Genomic DNA, 27,263 nt, shown 5'->3' with positions numbered 1-27,263 from the left:
AATATATGTGCGAGTATGAGAATAGTCGGATAGAGAAGATAAATACAAGGAGTTGCCGCGGATAATACGAAGGGTGGGCGAGAGCTCGACGCTCTTCCGCATCTCGGAATTAAATTCGACCAAATTCTCGGAATCTCTAGGATATTTGGTCTGTGCAAATCCCTTTTTAATGAGATAAAAGGCTCGCCAGCGGAAGGCTAAATAAATTTATACTCCATTAGATATCATCCAGCGGCTGTTAAATTGGACTGATTCAGTGACGTATGTAAGCAATAGATCGATCAGACAATACGTAATTATACATACTGTGTATGTGTGAATATATATATAGTATGTCTTAATATTCTTCCAATAAATATCATGGAACGAAGAAATTAGTAAATTATAAAATAAACAAATTTAACATAAAGTTTAACATAAAGTTTAACATAAAAAAGTTTAACATAAAGATTATGAAAGCGTGAATAGTCAGGTATTATTAGAAACTTTCAATCACTTAAATAGTTAATTAAATTAATATTACATTATCAAAATGTTTTTTACTATTTTAATGCACAATTTATTAACATCCACGAACTGTATTATCCGAGTTTTCGACTACCTGAGACAGCTTCGATCCACATCACATCGGATAATCGACTCTACTATATTTGTCTATGTATGACTGTAGTAAATGGAACTGAAGAGATAACGAAATGCAAATAAATCCATATTCTCTAGCTCGTAACGTAAAAGAAAAATTTATGAAAATTTGGTTTTGCGAAAAAATATGAGTGTTTCTTATTTAATCTTCTTTAATGCAAACTTTTTGAATGGTATTTTTATATTTTTATCTTTTATAATATATAGGGAAATGTTTCTTTATAGTGATCATTTTGGACGTTCTATAAATTTTACGTTTTATTCAAGTTGTGCTTGGATTTCATAAACATTTCTAGCCTTTGCAATATTTTAATTAACTGAGCGTTTTCCTGAAACAGAGAAAATAGTTCAAATCTTTCGCATTTCTTCGAACTCCCAATGTTGGGTATTTGTGTTGTTGACATAGTCCAGATATCGTCAAGCTTTTCTTCCTTAGTAAAAATATCATTCACAGGAAACTATGCAAATATTAACAAAGACTAAACGTACATACTTTTTAAGCTGGTGAAATCACTTCAAAATATTTTTCATATTACCAAATCATTGATAAGGTAATTCGAACGTTTGTATAAATAGTGAATTATAAATATAATCAAAATTAATCTCTTTTTGATTATCTCGCATAAATTATATTCTACTTATAAAATATAAAAATGTTTCTTCAAAATCCATTACTGCAGAAAAATATCAATTAACTAATTTAAAAATTCGATCCAACTTAATTCATTCACATCGATCAAACTTATCGCTTAAAATGCTAAAACCTGCATCTAAAGCGTCGTTTCCAAATTTACCCTGAAACCACAGAACCACGAACTTCGCCGGAACACTTACCACAACACCAAAATGACTATTCATAGTTCCGCAGAAATCAAACCGCGATTAAGATCGAGTTTGAGATTCAGATCGAGTGTTTAATACCGCTTAAAACGTTACTTGTTCTAAAATATTCTTTCCATCGAATTCACTCTAACTAATATCACTAAAAATTTTAATCCACAGTGGCTACGAAAAGTATTCACTATACGCGTCTTATTTTCACAGTATCAGATTTTTACACTCAAATAACACGAAATTTAATATATCAACTTGGGCCTAAATAATTACCGTGTAAATAATTAGTATATTAGCTTAAATAATAAATCATAGGATGATACTTGTTATTTGATTACTTTAGTACCATCCCATTTATTTTTATTATTTTAATGTTAGCTGAAAAAATAAATGCAGTGTGCAAATATTTTTTTTATAGCCGCTGCGAATAGGAAACGTTAAAATCGAGAATGAATGGCTGAGGCAATCAGTCAGAGAAGATGGCTGCCATTTTGGAATCGAGTCTGCCGTCGAATTACAGAATTCTGTGGAATTTGATGGATCGCGATATGGCGGGCTGGGAAAACAATTTATTAAATTATTCCCTTGGGTATCATAGAAGGCGGGTTGCGTCGCAATAAATACGTAGTTTATCGTCGAGTTCGATTCTTTTTTGGCACAGTCTCTCTCTCTCGTTCAATTTCGCCTCTCGATTGGATTGGCCGGTTGTTCTAAGTTTTACGAACCAGGTCCATGTTGGATCAACACCGCCACCTGTGGCGCTAATACAAATCCGGTAATGTTGCCGGCTATGAATACATGAATATCAACCGGGAAGAAGTCGATACATATGTACGTTTACTCCTGTTAACCCGGCAGCAACCTCGACCTGCATACAGGTATCGCACGAATGGAAACCAAGCTGTTTGATATGTAGTCAACCACGTATATCTGTGTCGAACATCCTCTAGTATGAAACGATTTAATCTCTTGTTTTGTGTATGTATTTTGTCCTTTTTGTGATAATCTGATGCACAGGCCCACGAAAGCAATTGAACGCTTCTAAACACCTTTTACGAATACATTCTGTGTATTATACGAGACACTTTGAATTACTGTAATGAAACAAATTTAAGAATATACATAAAAACTATAAAATATTCGATGCAAGTATATATTTTGTAGGGAGCACAAACGTATTTAAACAGTGAATTGTTTATTACATTCATAAAACTGAATATTCAATTGGATCATATTTAACTCTTATTAAACTGTTTAAAACGGCTATTCGTGCTGTATACCAAATCTTTACTAAACATACGTTTGTAGCGAGTATCTTGTTGAAGTTTCAAGTTCGACTAGTATGATCATGACAAAGTCATGTTTCATTACGATGACAATGAAATTTCGAAATGTTTTATGTAATACATATAACATAAAAGTTTTATATGGTAAGTGTTTGAATACCTTTGTGCTTTCGATATTCTTTCGATATTTTTCCGACCGCAAATTTCTCATGATATAGGTTTCGGTTGAGTGAGAACTCTCTACGAATCAATATCTAGCAAAAATGCTTTATCATCGTTATTAGAGAAGCGAAGTAAAACACACGTATGGGGGCGAGGCTCGGAACGAACAAGTTTTCTTATTTGAAAACCGATCGGGAAACAATCGTCGCGAATTCCTCTGGAGTAGTTCCTCGTTCGCTTTGGCTCGGTCTTCAGAAATGGACGTCGAAATCGCACGTCCGCCTGGAAAAAAGTTATTCCCACCTACGAGTAAATTCCACACTGCGCGCGTGACTTTCCGCACGGACAGCGACAGACGAACCATTTTCCAACACTTTAACAACGTCTTTACCGGTCCTCGACCACACGATTTCCTTCGCTTCTTTTCGTTCGCTCCGATTTCGTGACAGAATCCCATCGATTGTGGCCATCACGCGACAGCCAATTAACTTAAAGGAACTTTAACTGAAATAGCTGGAACTAACATGGTAATAATTGCCGGGAACTGTAGCAATTATTTGGCAAATTTGCAGTGAATTCGATCCTATAAGAATTGTGTTTTATCGCTTTTGTCGAACCAAAAAGCAACTGATTTGAATTCGAAGTGAATATGAGAAAAAAAGAACAATTTTTTTCATTATGACGTTTACTATGAAGCTTTTGTAGGAAACGTATTATCTTAATACCAGGTGATCAAATTTTCATTAAAATTTTGGAATAGTAAACTTATCATGTGAATAATGGTACCAACATTTTTTTCTTTTACAAAACCTCCGTACAGACTATCTTATAATAAAAAATTTATTCTGTATGCAGATATTTTAGTTTAAAGATTAGAATAGAACAGTTCAAATACTTTCGTAGGCCATTGTAAGTTCGCTTCAGTTTCTTTGCAATAAGTTCCACACTTTAATCGTTGATAATTCTAACATTAGATAATATTTATCGTTTGAATTAACAAAATCGCAATCATAAAACTAATCGATCATCGACCGTACAAATCATTAGATTAATTTAACACGAAATAATTACGTTCTTCTTTTCTGTGAAATTGGTTTGGGATCGAAGCGAGCTCCAATCAAGAAGGAACAGCGGATCGATACACGTTCGTCCAAACTTTCTTCCGTCACGTCACGACATTAGGATAAGCTTCTTTGGAATCGAGGAGAGAATTGGCTGGCGTGTCGATCGACGCCTCGAAGAATACAGATCATAAAAGTTTGTACAGTATAAGAATCAATTCATCGGCAGCCACTGGTTGGCCGCCCTCGACTTCCTGCACGTGCGACGGATGTCGATCGATTTAACAAATGAAGGCGAGAAAGAGGCTAACAAAGAGAGTTGGCGGGAGGAAAAATAAAGAGAAGGATAGAAAGACGGAGAAAGAAATGGGAGAAATTCAACGTTGCCCGTTTCTGCGTTTCACCAAGCGAAACCAGTCGACGGCCGCGGGTCAACGAAACTCGTTTTTCATTAATTGAAAGTAAACTTTGAGAAAGGGGAGCCTCCCGCCTCGGCGCTTCTCAGAATCTTTCAGCAAAGTCATTGAAACTGAGTTCGAAAAGTTTAACGTCGGTGCCAGTTGCTGCCAATTTATTGGCATACGAAACGAAAGTGCCCTCGGCAAGACGTTTTATCTACCACCCCCGCGATGTTCATGAGTATTGAGACACCTACTGCTTTTATACGAAATGTGACAATTAATGTAAAATGTCAAGGAAGGGATCAATCGCACAAAATTTTCTATTTCAAATTCTACACCTATTGTTATTTAAGTACTTTATTATTATTTTACTTGTGTTAAATTATCGATAACAAAGGAGAAAATTTGCGACGTTTTCACTGAAGGTCGCATAGGATAGACATAAAGTTGCAATTTTTGAAATACATATAAAATTTATATTATAAAACTAGTATTTGGGATATCAAACTTTTCATGACCATTCTCGAAGAAAATGTTGTGTACAAAAAATTCACGTGATAGCATCCTATTTATTTTCTGATGTTAATATTTGACTATCTTTTTTAGTTAAATCACGTGTTAGATCATTTTTAATTATATTTCATTCGAACTTCAACCTTCCCACTTATTTCCAACCGCTCAGCTTATTACATACAGCATAATTATTCGAAAGAAGCGAATAAAAGTTCTCTCTTCATTGGTCATACTTAGTACGCACGTAATTTTACATTAATGCATTATTTCTTCGCGGAATATTTAGACTTTTAATCGATATTCGAAATTTAACGCTAGTTAAACTCGCTGGATTGGTCTTCTCATGCGTATTCATAAGATATTACAACGTTCAATATTCATAAGCTATGCGATACTTTAAACGGCACCGACTGGAATCAGACCAGCAGCCGTAAGAAAATAAAACCGCGGAGAAAATTTGTCTTCCGACTTAACTACCAAGCCCCATTTTAAATGGAATTCGTTCTATACCTCGTGTCACACAGTAATCAGACGAAGTTTTTTGATCAATTATAAAATTCATATTTCCTTACATTCCTTTCTTACATCTCAACAATTTGAATATAAATTAAACCAGTAAGTTGTAATTTGTATGTGCAATTGTTTTAATAAAAAATTTCAATTTATGAATAAATACATTTCTAAATATATATTCGTCCTATAATGTGGAAATTTAAAAAATATAATATTATAAAATTAAATATTAAAGAATTAAATTAAAAAAGAATTGAATAAAAGAGATATTAAAATAATTAATTATTAAATATGAAATTGTAAGTGTGCAATGTTTTATCTGAAAGTAAAATATTCTTGTATATTTCCAGATACTTTAGGATAATAATTGAAGAAAGTTTTTTTAGGACTGATCGATAAATTCTAATAATTAAATTATCATAGAAATAAAATCAATAAAGTCTTATAATCTCCAGATTGAAACAAAAGTCGATTAACACTCGTTAGAATCTTTACTCTATTCAATTAAACTAAAATGAACATCGTATTAAAAAGTTTGGATACTTTTTGCGATTTCATTCGATCAATATCTGAAGTAGGGATTCTTGATATAAGACTCTCGAACTGAAGTGAAAGCACTTACTGTGCGCCGAAAAAGAAGTTCATAGTAGTGCCAACTATTGTTGATGTCTTTGGGCCTGAAGTTTCTCTCGAACTGGCGCGTCTGAAAAGGACTTTCAGTACAATTTCAGCTCGCAAATAGATATACGAACATGTAAGTTGAATGTATGAGAAAATATCGATATTTGATGAGTACAAACTAATTAGCAACTTCGGTGAAATCAGTTTTCCACTAACACTTGCAATCTCCTATAACTTAGAATAGTATGCTAATTGATATCAGGATATCTGTCCGTGCAACTTCAGATCGTACTATTTTCAATTATCTAATAAAAAATCCCAAATTTTTAACTAGAAATAAGAATATTTAGTTCAATTTTTGAAAGTCTCTTTTTTTATGTATAATTTAATATTTCTACTATTCATCGCACCAAAATAAAGAAAGCCTATGTTTAAACGAGTAAACATCCAAATTCTGTTCGTACAATGTTTAGTTACTTTCATGAGTCAGTGTATTTTTTAAATAATCTTCTTGTCCATAATGGTAGAAATCATAAAAAGGTACCGTAGAAAATAATTAAATCAAATATTATTAACAAGGAGCAAGCAGGCCTGTTTTAAATCTTTTCTACTTTACTATAAAACAAAAATTGCAATTTTTAATTCCTAAAATACTCACATAATATATCTCAGTATTCTTTTATTAATTTTTCATATATAAATACGAATTGATCCAATTATTCACTTAAAGTTCGTTATCTCAATTCAACGAAAAATCTCTTCAGAATCGTAAGATCAACATTATGTTTATGCGATCGCGAAATTGCAAATGTAAGAAAAAGAAGAACAAAAAAGAAATGAGATCAGAAACGTAAGAGCAGGAGATCGATACGTGGGGTTACAGAAGATCCATCAGTGAAATCACTGTCGTCGAAAGCGTAATTCTGAAATCCATTCCAGCCAGTTAAAGGGGACCAAGTAACGTGAAGTAATTCGTTCACGGATAAAGGGTATCACCGAACATTGGCAATTTAGTGGATTCACTGGAGAATCTCTCCACCTCGAATGTGCACCGTTGACGAGGTTTTAATTACGCTAATTACTCGAACGAAGCGGTACAACAGGCAGCCAGCCAGTTGTATCGTCGTGGGAAATGCCTGAGGTACGCGGCCCGCGTTAAAATAGATATTTACTGACCTGAATTTCGCCATTCCTCGACCTCGTAGTCGATAGGTCGTTGTAATTTCTTGTTACCGTTTCTACCTAAAATGCATTACACAAAGGCGGTTTTACATGGCGTGTTTTACGACGGGGACGTCATGACGCAGGAGGGAGACACGGGAATGGATGTCCTTGCTTCAGCGGGGAAAAAAACAAGAAGGGTGGATGGATGCAAAGTGCCATCGAGAGGGTTCTGTACGCGTGCGTGTGCGCGCGCGCGCGTGTGTGTGCTATTTTATTTGTAAATTAATGTCGAGTATTCTGCCTAATTCCTCGCTTTTTCGCGAATATTTAAACGCCACAGGTTTACGTTGTCATGACTTTTCGTGTGGCATGCACGACATTTGGGTGTTTTTATAGAGTGATTAAAATTAAGATAAATGTAGAGGAAATAGGCTGAACACCTGCTAGATTTCAAGGTAGTTACCATTCTTCTTCATTGATGAGGTCACGTGGTAAGGTGGTGGTGTAGTAGACGTGGTTGATGGTGCTGGGATTTCTGTGAAAATAAAGAAATTGCTTCTCAATTAGTGCACGACAATATTTCTTTGCACACATACAGAATTTAGACTTGCAAAGGTATTAGGTATTAGAAAAAAAAAGGAAACAATAAAAGAAATTTCTAACTTTTCTTTGCTTGTTTAAGATGGAGATTGGCTGATTCTCTTTCAAGGTTTAATATATTTTTTTTCTTCGTATTTCAATACTTGTATATCAAAAGCTCAGCGCAACGATAGAGAATTGTAGTAAAAAATGATTCTACGAAAATTGCATCAACTGAGTATTGAAGTTCTACCTTATCTCGTATATTTCCCTGATTTATCTCCGATCGATTTGCAATTTTCCGCGTACGTGACAATTTATATATATATAAACGATTTGTGTGTAAAACAACAATGAGATATTGAAAATATGTTTTCGTACATTTTCCTGCTTCAACAAAATATTCAGATTTTTATATGTACGAAATGAATACTGTTATATCGAACATTATGAAAGTTATTTTAAACAAGAACTTTTAAAATGAGAGAAAGACATTTCAGAACGATCTGTATTGAAAATATTGTCAACAAAAAAATAATTTCATCTGTTTCTCTTTTATTGGGATCCAATCTACATGTCTACATGTTTATATTCTATGCCTAAATATACATGCCTTTATGAAAAAAATTCGTACAAGTGCTCAACAGTACAGGAATGAATTTAACTTCTATACGAAATACGAAATATATTGGAAAACCGGGAAAATTCGAGAGTGAACTTCCACCGTGTTCATTTCGTAGCAACCGACCGTACGATATATCTCGTTAAACTTTTAATTTCAGCCAATTTATTCGTCCAAGGAGGTGGAAAAGCATATTCTCCCGGGATAAATATATCCTTCGTAGATTTAATCGCCAATTACGAATCACGTTGAAACGATAAGGACGCTTGACCTCGTCAAACGATCGATAGCTTTCGACTGTTAACGATAAGAGTTTTAGCGTAAAGTCCATTGGGAATCAATTGAGTACTTTATTATTGCAAAATGATATATAAAAGATGTTCTTTTCGTTTCCGAATATTTTGGTTTTCACACTTTTTATATGCAATATCGATGACGTAATACACTATTCAATTATTATAGATGAAATATTTGAATGCAAATTTTATTTTATGCATTAAAATATGTTATTTTTATTGTAGGACAATCAAATACTTTTTTAATTTGTAAAAATAGGGTAATCGTTATTTGACACTACTTTATTTATCATCAGAAAATTTATATTATATAAGAAAGCAGTACAGACGATATTGAAGAATGCTAGTGCTTTTAAATTTTCTATACTACGATACCACATATTATACATAGTTCTCTGGTCAAAGGTTGAAACGCTTTCAGTCTATCTATATCTCCCAAAAATGGAAGGTAATACTGATAGAATTTCTGAAAAATGCTCACCATCCAATTTGATGTCACCGTCTGTTCCGCCAAGAGAATTTTGCGCCACGCATTTGTATGAACCAAAGTCCCTCGGGCCGACATTTCTAATCTTCAGCATCATGTACTTGTTGTAGCCGTTGTCGGTGGAAACCGCCTCATATTTATCGCCTACAATAGAATGGTAATTGCCTAGGCAAATAAAACCATATTCTTCCTACGTTGAAACAGTTTACAGTACGCGACAGAGCAAATACCATGGTAAATCAAACGACCTGAACTTGTGTGAATTTTTTAGTACTTTCAGTTTGAAACGTACGTTCAAACGTTCTATGGAATCTGTGATTCAACAAACGCGCGTGTGTACATAGTTAGTTGAAAAACCAGAATAAATTGTAGTTCCTTACGTATTGTCAATAATTTCTTAAATCTTTAATTTAAAATTTTTGTAATTTCTTTCTCTATCGTTTGTATAGAATAAGAAAATGTGGGGGTTAATTGATTCTGTATTTCTTAGTATACGTATTATTCCATTTTTCACATCGCAGTTTTGCAAATACAAATTTTTCGAAAAAAATTGTACTTTGATTAAATTCTTGAATTATCATATATTTCAAGATATATGAACTTTTTATTCGTAAATATTAGGGTTCTAGCGAATGTTCGACTATTTTTTTTACGATAAAAAAAAACGTAACAATTGATATAAAAAGAAATATTTATATTATTCTTGAACTTATATGCTGAATATGATATTCTAGCATAAAAAAGAAAGTATTAATGATGCTATCAACAAAACTATATAAAAAGTTCTTTTGCAAGAACGTTACGTAGCAAGGTATTTTCTCAACTTTACTGTGAAGAGTTTACGGGAACATATTTCTGTCGTCGACATAACTTCCTTTTAAGGCTTCTACGCATGAGAGACGTTGTGATATAAAAAACAGCACATACGAGACATCTCAAGCAAATTCTCATAAGGCAGGCAACAATTACAATTTAAACAAAATCGTAAATAAATTCGAAGGCACTGATAAAATCTGAATAACATTCCATTTGAGTCAATTTTTAAAATATGTATATCAATGAATAATCTAATTTTTCTAATTTTAGATTTAATTTTAATAATAACGACCTCTAATTTATTTTAGAAATCGTATCGAACATATTTCGATTTACATCCACGTGAATAAATGTTTCCTTCTTAAATTTGTTCAATAAAATTAATATCTTTTTGTTTAGCAGATTACTACAATTGAGGCATATACATATATAATTACTATATTAAAGTTAAAATTACCAGAGACGATCATGTCACCGCGTTCGGTCGTCCAATAATTAATCGAGGTAGGGTAAGCTTCGGTGTGACATTCCAACGTGACATCTTGTCCAATATATGCCGCTTCCAGCTGGTTTGGTATCGAAAGCATAGGAGGAACTGTAACGACAAAAACATTAACGTGATATATTTAATTTCTTTCTCTCTTTAATTGAAATAATATTTTCGCTTTTGAAACACTTTATTTTATCTCTTTTATGTCTAGCCCTTAGAAAAGATGAGATATATCCATATATTCTTCGAGTAATATAAAGAAACACCTGCAATCATACTTGTTTCTTTCTAATAGAGTCAGGTAGAATTAATATTTGTATTATAGAAATACATAATACAAGAAATATATAATTACATTTAAGTAATATAAGAATAAAATCAGCTTATTTGAAAGACATTGTTCTGTCTGAAGTTAAAAAGTACATTTTCAATCTAAATAATGAATTAAGGGAAATAATGATTATAAACACATTTTTAAATACGAGATTGCTTTTACTTCGTGTTATACTATGCAAGACGAATAAAAAAGAGGATAGAAATCAAATATTGTACTGAGCAATTAGTATAACGTTTTGTGTCATTCCTTTAGTATTTATTTACTCGTGAAGACATTTATTTCTAATCGGAATAATACGGGGATTGTTATGAAACCAAAAGAGCAGATATTTGAAATAGCTTGAGTCAATTTTCGGAATTAGAAGTGCTTTGAATTTCAGTAACCAAACTTTCTACGCCTTGTACTCTAGAAATTTGGAACTACATATTCGAACTGTGTAATCAAGTGCATTAGAACTCTCTCGCTCGTAACTCAATAAATCCTAGCAAATCTACCAACTTATTATAAATTTCGATAAAACATTGACTTTCCATTTGTTTAGCGCAAACATAAACCTTTGACTCTTCTGTAAAAAGTTAATAAATAAAACTGTAAAAAAGAAAGAAACACAAATAATTCCTTTCTCCTGTTCAATACAATCCTGCTCAATCTTCTATTTAATCATCTGCAAATTTTGTCTCTCCTACCAATCGGTTAAAAACGAGCAACATTGTCAAAGATAATTCGCAGCTATAAATTCCATAAAACCCTCTCAGAGGACTGAAAGCGTTACCAGCTCCCGCGGTTAAAGAACAGATGCTTATTTTCAACTGCTCTCGTCGGCGAGTGAAATTTTTCTACGGACCGCAGCTTCCCTTTATTCAACTCGACCGCCCTTTATGCGGTAAAAACGAATGCCTTGAGAGCACCGCGGTTGCCACCAGTTTCATAGACACCGCCTTTATGCCCTTTAATTTTCTCCATTTTTCCGCGAACTCTATAAAGTTTCCATGCACTTGAAACTTAAACAGAGCCACCACGATCCCGCCCAACGCAAGACTTTGCTTCGCGGAGGCGAAAACATTCCTCTGGAAAGTTTTTTAGTTATTATACGGTATAACAGGCGAAACCTTCGCCAGCCAAACGATCGATATAGATATATTCCGCCGCAATATCATGTCATACATAGTTCCGTCTTTTACGGACTAGCGTAAATCACGATTTACTACCTCGTACGCGGCGTACGCCGTGGGACGATATCATTGGCGGATCGTGTCCCATGTCCACTCTATATTCTTTCCCCTTGACGTTTTTGTTGAGTTATCGAGCTGATATTGGCCAGCCATTAGCTGATCAACCTGATCGCCAAAGATTTTCAAACAGCCATCGATCTAATTCTTTGGAAAAAGTCGCTGGAATTTTATTCCTTTGATGACGTTAATTGGATTGGTGAATTACGAGGATTCAAAGAATTTTGAGGACTACTTTTGAATTAAAGGAGCGAACAGAAATTTTTGTTGTTTGGAAACAGTTAAATAAGATACTAGCGTTGTGTAAAAATGTTATTTTTAAGCTGTAGATATTTATGGAGATATAATGTGCAAAATATAATAGCTGCCGAAGGTTTCTGTAATTTTGTATCGAAATAGAAAATGAAAATTATATAATAGCCTAATGTTCCATAAATTATACGTATTAGACAATAGACTTTCATTTTTACAAACCTTAGGTTAACAATATGATGATGCTACATTAATTTCGCAATACTATATAATCATAAATATCTGTAAGTCGCGATTGAAGTTATGAAAAATCTCAATCTCAATCTCATTATGTACATTTAACTATAATATAGTTTATGTTAATAGTTTGTTAATAATTGTTTGCTGTTAATAGTTGTATAGTTTATAATTTAATTTACTGCGCGGGTGAATTAGATTTCTACGAGTTGACAACTTTCACGACAGAGAACTTTCGAAATTAGAAATACGAAATAAAAATCAAAATTCAATAAATCTATGTCGAATCCAATATCCTTACTATTAAACTATTACGTATACTTAAATCTAGTATTCCTAATATTACGGATATTATTAAGGATAAAAGATATTAAAAAATATAAAATATGATAAATAAGGAATAAAGTAGGAGAAAACAACTGAAAATTAATGTGACTTACTGTTAGAACTGTCTTTTACGTACGGTCTCATGTGCATTCGCGACCCTCCTGAAAACTTTCCGTTAGAAAACGATAACTCAAATTTCGTCGGGCGATTATTAACGCTCGTACTTATCCGTGCGGTAGAACGGAGACTAATGTGTCGGAAAAGACAGGGCGGAAACGCGTTTCGCACCCCAAAACTGGACAAACGTGACGCTCGAGAGGGAATAAACGAACCTGAGTACATCGTGCATATCTGGGTCAAGTGGGTGCTCGTAAATCGCTGGGTAAATGAGACGTTGAAAACCGACCTAATGCAACGGCGCTGGCCCGTACAACCACTCTTTATCGAGATATTGTGACTAGAATGCACCCTGTTACCGTTCTTCCTGCTTCATCAATCCATCGTTCCTGACTCGTTGCAATTGTGCTTTTGCTTTCAGCCCTATGCAATGTCTTTCTTCCATTTCATTGTGCCAAGCACCATCAATTCTGAGATTCTAATCTAATTTGCTAATGAGTGACATTACTCTATCAATTTATTTCTGGATATGATATATAGTATACACTATGTAATTTGAGAAATTGGTATATATGATTCTAAATGGTTAGAATTATTTAAATTGTTAACTTTATTCCAACGAATAATAATACTTGTTTCATTATATCAATATGTGAAACAGTTACGAAACATTACATATACATATACGTTAGCTCCTGTAATTCTTTCGGTATCAAAATTTGTATGAATTGAAATTCGACTTTAACTCCGAGAACAAATTACAACAATTTATTATACTTTTATTAAAGAGGTATTAAATGTCTCGTTTCGTATAGGCTTTGATAATGGCCTATAATCTTTTCGCTACTGACAAATTTTGTAATTTTATTTTCAAGATTTTCATGAATTATATATTTACATTTTTTAAAATCGTTTTACACGCACACCGGTGTATTCAATGAAATCTAACTGAAAGTCATTCTGCACGAGTAATTAAAAATATTTTAAATATTTTATAAAATATAATTTTCGAAAATTTAATTTCATTGCATGTAAAACATAACTGCAGGGTAAACAAATACATTTTTATACAGAAGATTTCAAGCGCTTTGTCAGGGATACAATTTTGAAGAGCTTCACTTCGAAAGAGAAGTATTTCCGTGTGATTGCAGTTCGTATAACGCGTTTACAAAATTTAACGATATAGTTTAGGATTAACGTGCGTATAAAGTAATCTAATAAACAAGCATGCCAGGTTACTGTTTGAGGGGTAGGTATATGGGAAAATATTTCAGTATATACTCACACTGCACACGAAGAGATATGCGTTGACTAACTCGCGGTGGAACGTCGTTCGAAGCGATGCACAAGTATGATCCCATGTGCAATCGACTTATCTTCACAATATGCAGCACCTCGCCATTCACCACGTTTACTAAAACAGAAACGGAATAATGTTTCGTTAGAGTTCTGAGTATATAAATTGCCCAATTAATTCTCATTCTGTTGACACAGAAATTTACCAACGTATCTCAATAAAAACAATGTCCAATATTTAAAAGAGGAATTACGTGTTCTAGCAAAAAGATCGTCTACCTATTTAGTGTTTAAGTAGTTTAGAAGCTGCATTGATCAATTCCATAAATTAGAAAGCGAAAGAAAGAAAACTATATTGCAAACATCATTTTTTAAATTTACCTTAGAATTTTCTATTATTTATGTCACTTTTTCGTAACATATTAATTCATGGAAGTACCTAAACAATTTATTTTTCGAGAATGGAACGTTAATCATGAATTGAAATCGAGAAAAAGTGGAATTGATTATTCGTAATAAAAATGAAACATAAATCTGTATCGTTTTAGTAGAAACATGATTAATTCTCCTCTAACGCGATATAATTTTGAGAAGAGCAGGATTGATAATCTTGGATGGATAAGTTTCTTCGAAGTCGAATCGTTGAAAATTCGGACGTAACACTATTTGCGGAGGAATCGAAGTTTCCAGGTAGAAAGTTCGGTGAAAAGTTCAGAAGGGGCGACCTACTTCGACGGTACCAAATTTATAAGTGCAAAAGGCATCGCAAAACCTCTGACGACTTCAGATGAGCTACTTCTCCGTTTCGAATACTTTTAATTTAGAATATTTTTAATTCTTGGTATTAAGAAAAGTTTTACGTTAAAATACACGACATGCTTTCTATGATTAAAAGATAACCTACGAAGATGGAAAACATAATGAGTTGAAAATACGTATAATGACGACAGTCGAACGAATTTGCATCGTAATTTTAGGAGTTTTCTAGGCAGTGTTTTTACTGTATGAACGAAGCTTTAGATAAATTTATATTTAGAACGAAAAATCGTGGAGTTTCGTGTCCTTATATTTATTGTTGTAACTCATAACTCAACTTGAAATCCAATTACAAAATTTAAGGCAATTATCAAATTAATAAGTACAATAGACTAAAATGTTATGAGCAAAGCAGTACACACATTTTTCCAATGACAGAATTAGTGATATAAGCTAATTTTATTGCACTAAAACATTTTCAATAATTAGAATATCATAACATCAGACTAGCCGCGAATATTTATCTACATATTAGTATTTTCTTTCTCAACATTCATATATTTTTAAATTCGTATTATTCTGACACATTTAATATTTTCCATCGTAATCCATTATTACTTATTATTATATAAGAGATATCGTTTGGAACTTAATCTAGACAACTTTTTATAATTTGTGAACAATGCAACAATGCGAACGTTGTCCATTCAAGATTGAAAGTTTGACTCTCTAATGCATCTATAAGCCAACGGGCTCATTAATATCTGTCATAGAAAGTAATTATTTATTCCATCCTACATTCACCGCTTCCATTTCCGCGCTATATACCGCCATATAATTAAATTACGTTAAACGATTTATCATTCTGGCCAGTCGCACAAACCTGCAAAACTTCCACGTTCCACATTTTCCTGCAACTTTTAGCGTATTTTGCGGCCGTGCTCGGTCATCCGTTCTAACGAATTATGCACGCGAGCCAAAACGAGATTCTGCGCACTGTGTTACAAAATATGCCACCGGTTTCCGGTTTTACTTCACACTTATAAATATTCTATCAAAATGAAAGATTCCTAAATCCAGTAGGTATTCTTTTCAATTTGATACTTCTTTAGTTCGATATTGAGGTAACTTCAGAATACAATTTGAACGTTACTTAAGTTTTTACTTAATTAAATTATTGTTTAAAGTCAAATATGGAATTTTTCAAAAGCTTTTAAAGTAAAAGTGGAGTGAAAATCAGATTTACGTTACTAGAATAAAGAGATAAAATTCTTGTTTCTTTATCTAGATACCTTAGTACATTTGATTCCAACTAGAGATGTAAACATTGAAGGATTAAAAGTAGTGATAAAAGTAGATAAATTATTTTGCTGTTTAAATTTCTTCCAATATATTAATTTGTGTTTTATTCTGTACAACTCCTTATAACAACAAAATTATATCAATCATCCACACTATTTCTCGTTTCAGAAAGTTAACGTTGAAGCATCTGTGGTGTTGTGCTTTAAGTCTACACCATCTTTAACTTTTAATAACCTGAGAATCTTTTCAGTAACTATAATTCACTTTAGAATACTTTTGTAATGAAATGTTTTGGAACGAAAACTTTCGCTTCAAAGAGAAAAATATTATGAACTCTTTTGTAAATTCATTTATACAATAACCTCTTTTTTTACGCATACTTTTATACAAGAAATAGAACTATACAAGAAATAATTTCCACGTTATCAATATCACCGTAGCGTTACGATTGAAGTTCAAAGTGTTAATTTTTATTTTTAATAAATAACGATTACACACATTAGAACAAAATTATACAATAACAAGGAGAGAAATCAAAGAAGCAAGAACAGATGTCAAAATCCAGATACAAAAACCTATCTTCCTGTAAAAATAACATAAACACCATGGAATGTAATGAAACGCAGCCTGTTCCCGTAAATATGCGATCATAATGTCCGTAAGAAACGTAAAAGCAGACAACTGTTGCCACGTGTTCCAATAAGAGCGCGATAATAAAACGGCGTAGCTGCAGATCGCAATTTTTATACGCGAAATTATTGTGCAACATTCCTAGAATTCTTGCCAGACAGGGACAGAAGGCGCATTGGAGTAGATTCTGCGAGAGGTTTTAAACTGATCGCGAGTAAATGTTGAAGAGCGATGGAAAACCAATTGAACGTTTTTCACGATAAAGGTAAAAGCGCGTTGTATCAAGGGAAGGAAAGAATTGTTGCTACAATTCCCGGACAGTAATGTGGAGGTAATGGGACGCTGTAAGAACGTGGAGATTCCTCCGGTCGAATAATACCCTTCGATGTATCACGATCTTTGTTACGGCTCATGCACTCCCAGATAGATTGCTTGCTTTTCTGCCTTTCATTTGGCTCCGTGGTCCTCCGCGGGATAATTTCCATCGTTCTTCGTTACTTCTTAACGTACACGTGCATCACTATTTCGAAATGTACTCTAAAATGGTCAATAATATGTGAATTGATTGATTCTTTCTGGTACAATGTTATTTTGATTATAACGAAATTATAAATAGGAAGGCTTATGATGATTTTATTCTTTGTCAAAGATGTGGAGTATTATGATCAGACGAAATTTAATTTTGTATATCTAGCAGTCTAGTTATTATATTTGTTCACTTTTAAAAACCAATTTGATCGCGTCATATATGCTGTCACAAAAAGTAAAATCAATGTACTTTGACTTATTCGTAATTTTGTTACTAAAATACATACATCTCGTTAAGAGTAAGTAAATGTTTAGATACTTTTGAAGTATATAGATGTATAGCGTATTATCGCTAACCATACATTTTCTACAACTTCTACATGTAATTACAAACATACACCATCCCATCTTCCAATTCGATACAACCATTCAACCGCCTGATTGTGTCACATAATAAAGTTGTATTATTACCGTTTCTGCTATTATTTTCTTATCACATAGATAACACTTATTAACAACACTTCTCGTTTGCAACAAATTCTACAATACATTCCCTAATCCCCTAAACAGAAGAAAACACAGTGGTTATTCGCGCTAGCAGCAACCGCGTCCTCAATTGTACAAGCTTATCTCGCGTGACTCGAAACTCTTATCATCGCGAGGAAATATCGCAGCCGGTGAAGGTCGTTGAAAGGAAGGTAAGCTGTTCGCGGTATGGCACGGTAGCAGTGTAAGAAGATGGTGTGAATCGCTGCCGGCCAGACCGTGCCACACGCCAAACCTATCCATTGTTCCATAAACAATGCCTAGCTGCGAGAGATTCCAACCGGGCCAGGCCACTTCCGAGGGTTTTAATCAAGTAGTCCCGCAGATCCTGGCGTCAGAACTAACCCCGCTTACCTGTTTAGCGGGAATCCTTTAGAACTTTCGACTTAATGGGAAACCGCAATATGATACGGCTCGATGAAATTTCACCTCGAATTACGCTGAATCCAGTAAAGTATTGTGCAAACTTGTGGCCAACTATTTTTTAACAATCTCTGTATTGTTATTGCGGCATAACGATGTTTGTGATGTTCTTTTTGATTCTTTCAGATTATTTTATAAGTTAGAGATGGTCAGATTTACTGTTGTTATTCACATTAGTTGGGTGTTTTTTTGTCTAAATGTATTTAGATGATAAATCGACTGCAGATTTTTATGCATTTCTCAAAAAATATACGAAGTATAGTAGTCCTTATATAATATTTAGCGAGTAAAATAATATTTTACCTAGATTCCGTTGTTTTAATTATAGCAATAAGAAAGTGAATCTGTGTAAATGTCCAAATGACAAATGTGGCAAATTTTATGTAAAACGAAGGATCATGAATTTTCTATAAGATGAGGAATATAAATTTATTGAATTGATTGAATGCATTTATTGAGTTTGCATTCGTAGCATTTTATCCTGCATTCGTAAGTTATGGTAAAGAATAGAAGAAGAATTGTCTTAATAAAACGTAGAATAAAACTGATTGAATCTTGCAAGCATAGATTCAATTCTTCTGTGTAGGGAACTTCGACTTATCTTAAGCCAAACTATTTATTTAACTATTTATTTAGCACAGAACTAGTAATTTGATATAACAATCAACGTTCGTCTAAACATACATTTTGTAATTACCCTCAAACACCGTAGATTTCTAATTCTCTGCTCGTGGGGAAAATGTCGTAAAATTTTCACAAGAGTAAAACGCAAGCCAGACGATAAGGCAATGTCTTTCGGAACTCATCAGCCCGTTTGAATGTTAAACGACGCAGATAAGAGTGAACGCAAAAAGAACGGCGGAATAAATTAGCGGGCATTGAATGTCGATGCGCGGGGCGCACTTTGCATAACATTTTCCGCGTGCTCCTTAACAGCGTAAGAATAAGCAGACAGCTTACTCGAAGACGAAGTGGGGAAACGGCTACCTATTTGGGAATTAGTACGTGATGTATTCCGCCCCATAAGCGGCGGCATGGACGTCGATATTTCATCCCACCCTCCTTCAACCCCCTTAAGTGGCCTTTTTCGCGTTATTACCGCCAGATAACCCAGCTACATTCATCCTCCAGCGAAATCCTCCAGCTACCATCATTGCAGCTAATGCCTCTGCATGTGTTCCTAGTAGAAACAGACGGATTTCGGTCTGTATCGTTTCGTAATCGTTTGGATAATTCTAAGTAGCAATGGAACCTATGATTACATTTAGTCGAGAAATCGTGTACGAAATTGTGCCAGATAACACTGTGAGGTTTACAGTTAATTGGTGTTCGTGTGTGATAAAAGCGTAAAATAGTTACAGAGTAATTATTTCGTAAAATAGAATGTAGAATTATCTCCGCATTATTTCAAAGTTCAATAGAATTAGTTTTGCCTCGCTAAAAATTTTATAAGAATATTTGCAGAGTATACAGAAATTGTTTTTTATTCCAATGTAACTAAAGTGCTGTTTTTTCTTTTTTGTAAATATTATTACAAATTTGTAACACAGAATTCAAAACGCCGTCTCTAAAAATAATTTGTAACAAGAGAATATATAAGAATGAGAATAAGGAAATAACAGTACGAAGAGATAAAATGTATTCTGTGATAGAATACCATAAGAAGTATAATAATTAATGTTTCTTAATTTTGGAATATTATAATGGAATAGTAGATTCGTCATTCATTTTCATTCTTTATCTGTTTTTTTATGTGTGTAAACTTTATGAATGTTTCTTCACAATGCTAGTGGAATTTCAAAATATATACATATAAAAGTTTTTCGTAATAATTCCTCAAATACTTTTGTGAATGATTGTATGTATATTTATATGTGAAGCATATAGCTTCTTTCATAATGAGAGACGTAATTAGAATTTCGATTTAAAAAATCTTACCTCTTATTGCATTTCCAGGAAAGTAATTTCAATAAATTGACGAAATGTAAGCTTCAATTAATTTTTCGTAAGATTCCCGAAATTTTGAATTCCTCTGTTAGAATAAAGTCCGTTACGCGTACTTATTTACCAGCAAGAAACAAAGCTAAGAAACAGTGCCTTTGGGACCTTGAATATTGTACACTTTCCTAGTTTCACTCTCTTTATGCGACTGCGAAAGCTCATTTTTTAAGGTTGGCTTCTCCTCGGCGTTAATAAATAAATACAGCAAGTCCAAACAATTTTCTACTAACTGACAGAAAAAGAATTTTTCCTGCTTTCTAAACATAAAGAATTACTTGTTTAAAAATTGTTTACTATCTGTTTCTACTGTTGATATTAGATCTAGATGTGGATATTTGTGTAAATTCATTTTTTTACGAATAAAATTGAAAGAATGGGATCTAGATAAAGAATAGTTTTACCTATTATACATTATAAAAGGTAATATACTTTGTATACTTATATATTTTTGTATATTATGTGCATTCTGTGGATATTTTCATGTGCAAATTTTCTCATAAATACATAAAAATCGGAAGTTTGCACATAATCTTCTATATAAAAATAAAAATTTTTTACAGTAAGTGCTCAAATACTTTCGCAAGCTTATGCTATTTTTAAACGGCGCTGTACATTTAGATATATGTAAATACAAAACGTTAGAATAAGGATATCTTATTTCACTTGCGAACTTTCTATTAACCAGCAAATCCACGTTCGCCAACTTTTGTAAATGTAGCTCTGGGAGAAATTGAAATCCTTATATCAGTAGTGTGATTCAATAAAGAAGAACGTTTATAGCGGCAAAGCAGCGTTGCTCGCAATAACAATTTGCCTAACGCGGGGAAAATTATTTCGCCTCGTTCGAGAAGGACGTTATGAAAACGGATATCGAAGAAATGGAAGCGTACGATGCGTAAAGGTTAGAAAACACTGGTAATCAATGTCAGCATAATGCAGGTGAACGGGTGCAAGTCGAGCGACTGGCTTCTTTGCGCTCCTCTTTGTCTACAATCTCCTTCGGGCGCTCTTTCTCGTCGGTAGTTTACCGGAAATTGTACAGGACGTAGCAAAAATCGCGACATCGACGAAAAGAGAACTTTAAAGGGAATACCTGGTCTAAGTGTAAGTGTAAAATATCAAGCGCCGTTCAAAATATTACACAGACGATATTATCTCTAAATATTTCTTAACTATTCTGGAAATATTTTCCTTCCCCTCTAGAAAAAATATATTATCGTTTTGTATTATCAAGTATCGTTTTTACTATCGAAATTGTAAATTAAAATTATATCAAGATTATGTCAATTATTTTTGGATCTTTATGAAATCGTTTAAAAAGGAAGAAGCACAAATTCGTATGCTTACCGTAAACGATAGCAATAAAGTACAAATTAAAAATATTCAATGTACGTATTATTACAATTATATATAAAGAAACAAAAATAACAAAACAATGAAATAAATGATCAATTTACTGGAAAATAAAATATTAAAGAATCGTGTGGTTTTATTAACTATCTGAATTTTTTATCGAGTCTACTCAAGTAAAGAAATAAATAAAAAAATATATGAATATAAAACGTTCATATTCTTAATAATTTGCATTATTCCACTTCATATTCATAGAGAATAACAGAGTTACCGAGACAATTTTTGATGTAGCCTGTATGTACAGGGTCAAAGTAACACGAGGCGACCGGAAAATCGGAACCTAAGAACGAATTCCTGTCCCGGAAGGGAAGATAGAAGAGAGAATGGGTCGCGTGGTGGATATCGATATAGGCAGCGCGGAAAATCGAATCTACGTTGTACTCGTTTTACGCGCAACCCCGGCATCAAACGACGAGGAAAACTGGCGGCAAAACTGTACCGACGTCGATCCTCGTAGCGCCAAGACGAGCTTATCTTGTTGCCGTTTGAGGTTCCTTTGTATTTTCGAAGCCACCAAGACCACGTCGTTGTACCAAGTGCAACTTCGTGAACAATATTGTCCAGGAAATTTTGCGTTTCAACTTCTAAAGGAATAGATTCCAATTGTTCTTCGAGCCCCATTCATTCACATTTCTTTCATCGAAATTGCCCAACCCTTAGATCGATAGGACTAGACAGGACCATCGGTGAAAAATTTAATGATGAAAAATGGTGTGAAATTTTTCAACAAATTTTTCAACGAATCATGTCTGTACCTTTTCATTCGACTTTAAAATTGAATATAAGATTTCGTCACTCTTCTAAACATTTAAAAAATATTAGTAACATTTTTCTGTATAATCTTCAATTTCTTTATGATTGTTTGTATGACGTATAATCCTTTTGGATTTTCTACTGAAAGAAAGTTTCTAGTTTAAAGCGTAATCATGTTGCGTCTTACGTTTCATTATCTGATTTCACTCGTAAAATGGAATTTCTTGTCTTAAAGTGGGTTTTGAAGGTTTCCTGCTTCATTATGTTCTGCGAAAAGCTTTCATTGGATTGAATTTTAGAAGGAGAAATAATATTAAAAACGAAAATATAACGTATCCTGTTTTTTCCTTTTTATCATTCATATATTACACGTGGGAAATTATGAATGGAGAGATACGATACAATCGTGTTTTTATTTTCATAAAAAATCAGCGTTAATTTTGTCAAAACTTCCTAGTTCTAATTTGCTGAATCCAGTGTTAATTTTTTTTAAGATCAGTTGTTCAATTAATTCGTTTCTAATTCTCTATCGCAAGATTAAAAGAACAAGTTGAAAAATTGAAGTTCCATCATTAAATATTCATCAAACGTTTCTACAACAGTTCCTCATCTTCGCAATTAATTTCTATCAAAGTCAAGATAAACATTACAGGAACAAACCACTGGTTGTATTCTGAACGCAGGAACGAACATTTCGTTATCTCATTTCCAACGTTGCTACTTCAATTCGAAATTCCACTATCCCTTTTTATTTCTACTTTCTTGCTTTTTTCTTCGTCTCTTATCAACTTTCTGGACAATCGGTTGGAACCAGGGAACTAGATCCTTCCTTCTGCTGCCCACAGGTGTCTCGATCCCATTCTTTAAAAGTATCTCTGTAGACGCGCGTACGTTTTACAAAATTCGATTTCCTCTTTCATTTCTCTTGAACGTTCTCCTTCACTCTTTTGGACGCGGCAAGAACGAGAAAATAGCATTGGTAGCGCATCTACACACGTACGAAACACTCAGACTATTCCAACACCATAAATTGACTCCTAATCTTTGCTTTGAAGTGAATATAGTTGTTTCGCAGAATTGCTTTTCTCAATGTAATCGGATTGCGTAGCATTAACCGTTTTTCACAATTTATACGAATTTAGATGTGTAAAATTGCATTAGAAATAAAGATTTTATATGAAACTGTTAAAAGCAAAATATTAAATACTATTTAAAATAAAAAAATTCGTTATTACTGATGAATTAAAATGTGTGAATATGTACGCAGTATTATTATGTAGTATATTTTTTATTTTGTTCGAATGATATAAATCAAGACATATAAGACCTATAATATTTAAATAAAATATAATATTTTAACTTCATCTTATAATATTTGAACAAAAATATTCTATGAAAAATAAAATGTGAAAAATAAAATTCAACTCTGTAATAAATAGGAGATATTCTATTGCCCTCAATTGTGAAAAACAGTTCCTGCATTAGCAATCCAACGAAATTGTTCTGAAAGGCCCATAACTAATCAATTGGAACACGTGAGATGCGCTCCAGTACTCATGAAAATGCCGATCAATTCACAAAGCTCGTTGAGCCATCAACGGCTGATGAGACGATATCATTCGACGATCCTGTACCGAAGGTTATCCTTGGACGCATCTGTCGCTATATGAGGAGCATGTCATTCGATAGAAGCGTCAGATTATCGCTGTAATTGGACAAAATATCACGGTTGTGAATACGGCATACATTCAAACCAGCTGGCTACTAACTGATGTGTTGCCCTTTGGGATTCGAGAACCATTCTCTAACACCATTGCCGTCTCGTCTGATGGTTTCCACGCATCTTCTACCCACGATTAAAGTGTAGTCCCGCCCGGACAATTTCTGTTACATCCTGGTCGTCAGTGTATTCGACGTGTTCAAAGTGAACAATTAAGGAGCTCGAACATTTTATAATCAATGATCATTTCATAAGTAATTTCATTCAGAAGATTATTACATGACATAGGAATAATACTTTCGATTCGTGGATTTCTTCAATGAAGTACTGTTCTCTGTTATTCAAAATCATATTGTTTTTAACCTTATTTCAATTGAAATATTTAATCTCACTTTAAAGTATTTATTTGAAAAGAAATACGAAACTTAAAACGATTAAAACAATTAATTTGCTTTGAATATTTCGCTTTATCACATGTTTTTCCGTGCAATGAGCATTCACCTTTAAAACTGTTTTATATCCTCCCATGACATATTTGTAACTTTGGTTCTTCTAAACCGATTATCTGGAAAACCGTTTATCGAAACGGATTTGTCTCCCTATTCGTTCGGATAATCGACGTTTTATTCTGCCCAGGAATTTAAATTTCATTCGAATAATAGTGTCAAATATAAACGAAAAATTTCCATAGACAACATACGAGATGAATCACGCAACTGAAACCACTTCGATAACTTTGTAATAACTTTTGTGAAAGGTAAATGAATAAATGCTGTATGATTGAACCATACTGTACTATCGGATTTTTTTCACATTGCTTGTCACTTTTCCAAATTTCTCGAATATCTTGAATTTTTTAAATGGAAGTTAAAATTTTGTTCACGAAGAAAACTGTGCAGAATATTAAAACAAAACGATGTATATTTAAATGGTGATTAAGCGAATTTTTAAAAAATTCTATCGTGATCTCTTTTATTAAAGACTCATTACCTTTAATTTATAGCTTGAAAATTCGAAACACTGTGGCCATGTTAAAGATGATTTCTACAAAATATATCATAAATTGTATCACATTTTTTGACAGGACCCAATCAAGTCATAATTCTTAAAATTAGAATAAGACACAAAAATTTCGTTCGTCTCCACATCTCCAAGAGCGAATTGTACAGTGCTACACTAAGGACATAATACATTACCCTGTAATGCAATAAACATTCAACCATTAAATGTAAAACCCATCATAAGAAAAAATTTAAAAAGTAATAAATCAGTACATATAAAAAGTATCTTGGCAACGATATTTTTCGTATGAAGGTAAGACGAGTCATTAAAATAAATTGCGACACTCACACGATACGCAACTCGCGATACGTATATCTTCGTGTGAAACCGGCCTTAAGTTACTGAGAATACTCGAAATTATACAATATAACCTCATTTAACTTTTCATTTTCTTGTATCTCCAACAAGCAAATTGCGTATTCTTACGTATTTATAGAAAATTTGTAAGCGGAAAATGTATAGAGTGTACTCGTCATAATATGTAGTAGACAAGTAAAACAATCGTCTACTACATTCTAGTATCTCTTAATGATATTCAAAAAGATATGAATTTGTATAAACATCAGTATACTAATAAACTACGCAAGTTGTTAACGCCATTATAAATAACGCAAAAAAGACTCAGGTAAACTATAAAACTGAATAAAACATTTCCATCGACCAACTTCCTAATAACTTTTTTCAAGAGCATTCACCAACCACGTTTAACAGACTTCATCCTGTACACTGCATCCAATCGAAAGTTCATTCTTCGAGGAACGATAAACGTTAAACAAAATTCGCAACAACACTTGCTCGTTCCCTTCGAATTACATTAATCCCCCGTGTGAATCGGTAATGGCCGTTGAACAGGCGATGATATAATGCAACGGAGCATTTTTATCCAGGGCCGCAACGATTCGACGCATACATATTTATCAGTGACAGTTTATACGGTGGAGTTAGGGCGAGGCGTAAGCTTCGAAAGTCTCGTCTGAGCGTCTGAACCCGAGTATGCCTCGAGGGCAATGAAAATTTAAATTAGAGCAGAAATTAAATCCGGCCTTTATCCGATATTGAGAAAATCCTTTGGAACCGACAGACTGTCTGACGTCCCGCTATCCTGTACATCTTTGCCCACTTCTCTCTCCCTCATTCTCTTTTATTCTCTGCCTTTTTCCCTCTGTGTGTTCGTGCAAACGAGGCTGTACGTGTACAGGGAAGAAAAGGATGAGACGATACGAAGCGGAAAGGACAGATAGAGGTGGAAAGTTAAAGCGTTGTCGCGCTTCTCATACCCTTCATAATTAGTAATTAAGAAAGTAATTAGTATCGATCGAGGCGACCTCTGCCACGAAGGTTGCGTTCTTGAGAGGCATAGGTATTTTTAGAAGCGCGCGAACCATAAGAGGGTGATCGATTATTTACGATGTTCAACGTATCAAACGTTTCCTCGTGCGAAGAATACCCACGGCGTAAACTTTCGTTAGTCTTACGTCATGGGTTATATCGATTCGTTGGATTTTATTGATTAAGCCAAGGATGGCACGCCCGTTGCTTCCGACTTATCGACAGCACCGTCAAAACTGCTCTGCATTCAGACGACTTTTGAACGAGAAGCTTTTGGTGACGCGCGAGAGATACGCATATGTTATATGTACTTTTATTAAACTGTGTTTTATAAAAGTATGAAGTTTTTACGTTGTGAAGCTTGTCAATGGTGTATGATGTATTTAAACTATACTTGTAGGGAATTTTGGATTTTTTAACTTTATACTATACTATATATTATATTACTTTATAATATATGGCTTTGTTTAAACTAACCAGCAATAATATTATGATTGAATTAACAATATTTTATTTGA

General features: G+C 33.5%; 1 protein-coding gene across 7 annotated transcripts in view; it reads right to left on the bottom strand.

Moving 5' to 3' along the window:
• The window catches only part of LOC126865980 (neurotrimin-like), a 301,471-nt gene that overhangs the window by 6,233 nt on the left and 267,975 nt on the right, over positions 1–27,263 (bottom strand). For 3 of the 7 annotated variants that reach the window (XM_050618977.1, XM_050618970.1, XM_050618976.1), the window contains 5 exons: positions 14,272–14,400; positions 10,455–10,592; positions 9,176–9,346; positions 7,661–7,732; positions 7,210–7,275 (listed from right to left, as the gene is read on the bottom strand). In XM_050618977.1, coding sequence (XP_050474934.1) covers positions 7,210–7,275; positions 7,661–7,732; positions 9,176–9,346; positions 10,455–10,592; positions 14,272–14,400 — 576 coding nt within the window. Of the gene's footprint in view, positions 1–6,034; positions 6,116–7,209; positions 7,276–7,660; positions 7,733–9,175; positions 9,347–10,454; positions 10,593–14,271; positions 14,401–27,263 lie in introns of all 7 variants that reach the window. The other 4 variants (XM_050618974.1, XM_050618972.1, XM_050618973.1 and 1 more) reach the window with 4 other exon arrangements.

This window comes from Bombus huntii, chromosome 5 (genome assembly GCF_024542735.1).
Source record: "Bombus huntii isolate Logan2020A chromosome 5, iyBomHunt1.1, whole genome shotgun sequence".
NCBI classification, from domain to species: Eukaryota; Metazoa; Arthropoda; class Insecta; order Hymenoptera; family Apidae; genus Bombus; species Bombus huntii.
This window is presented reverse-complemented; position numbering and strand designations above follow the sequence as displayed.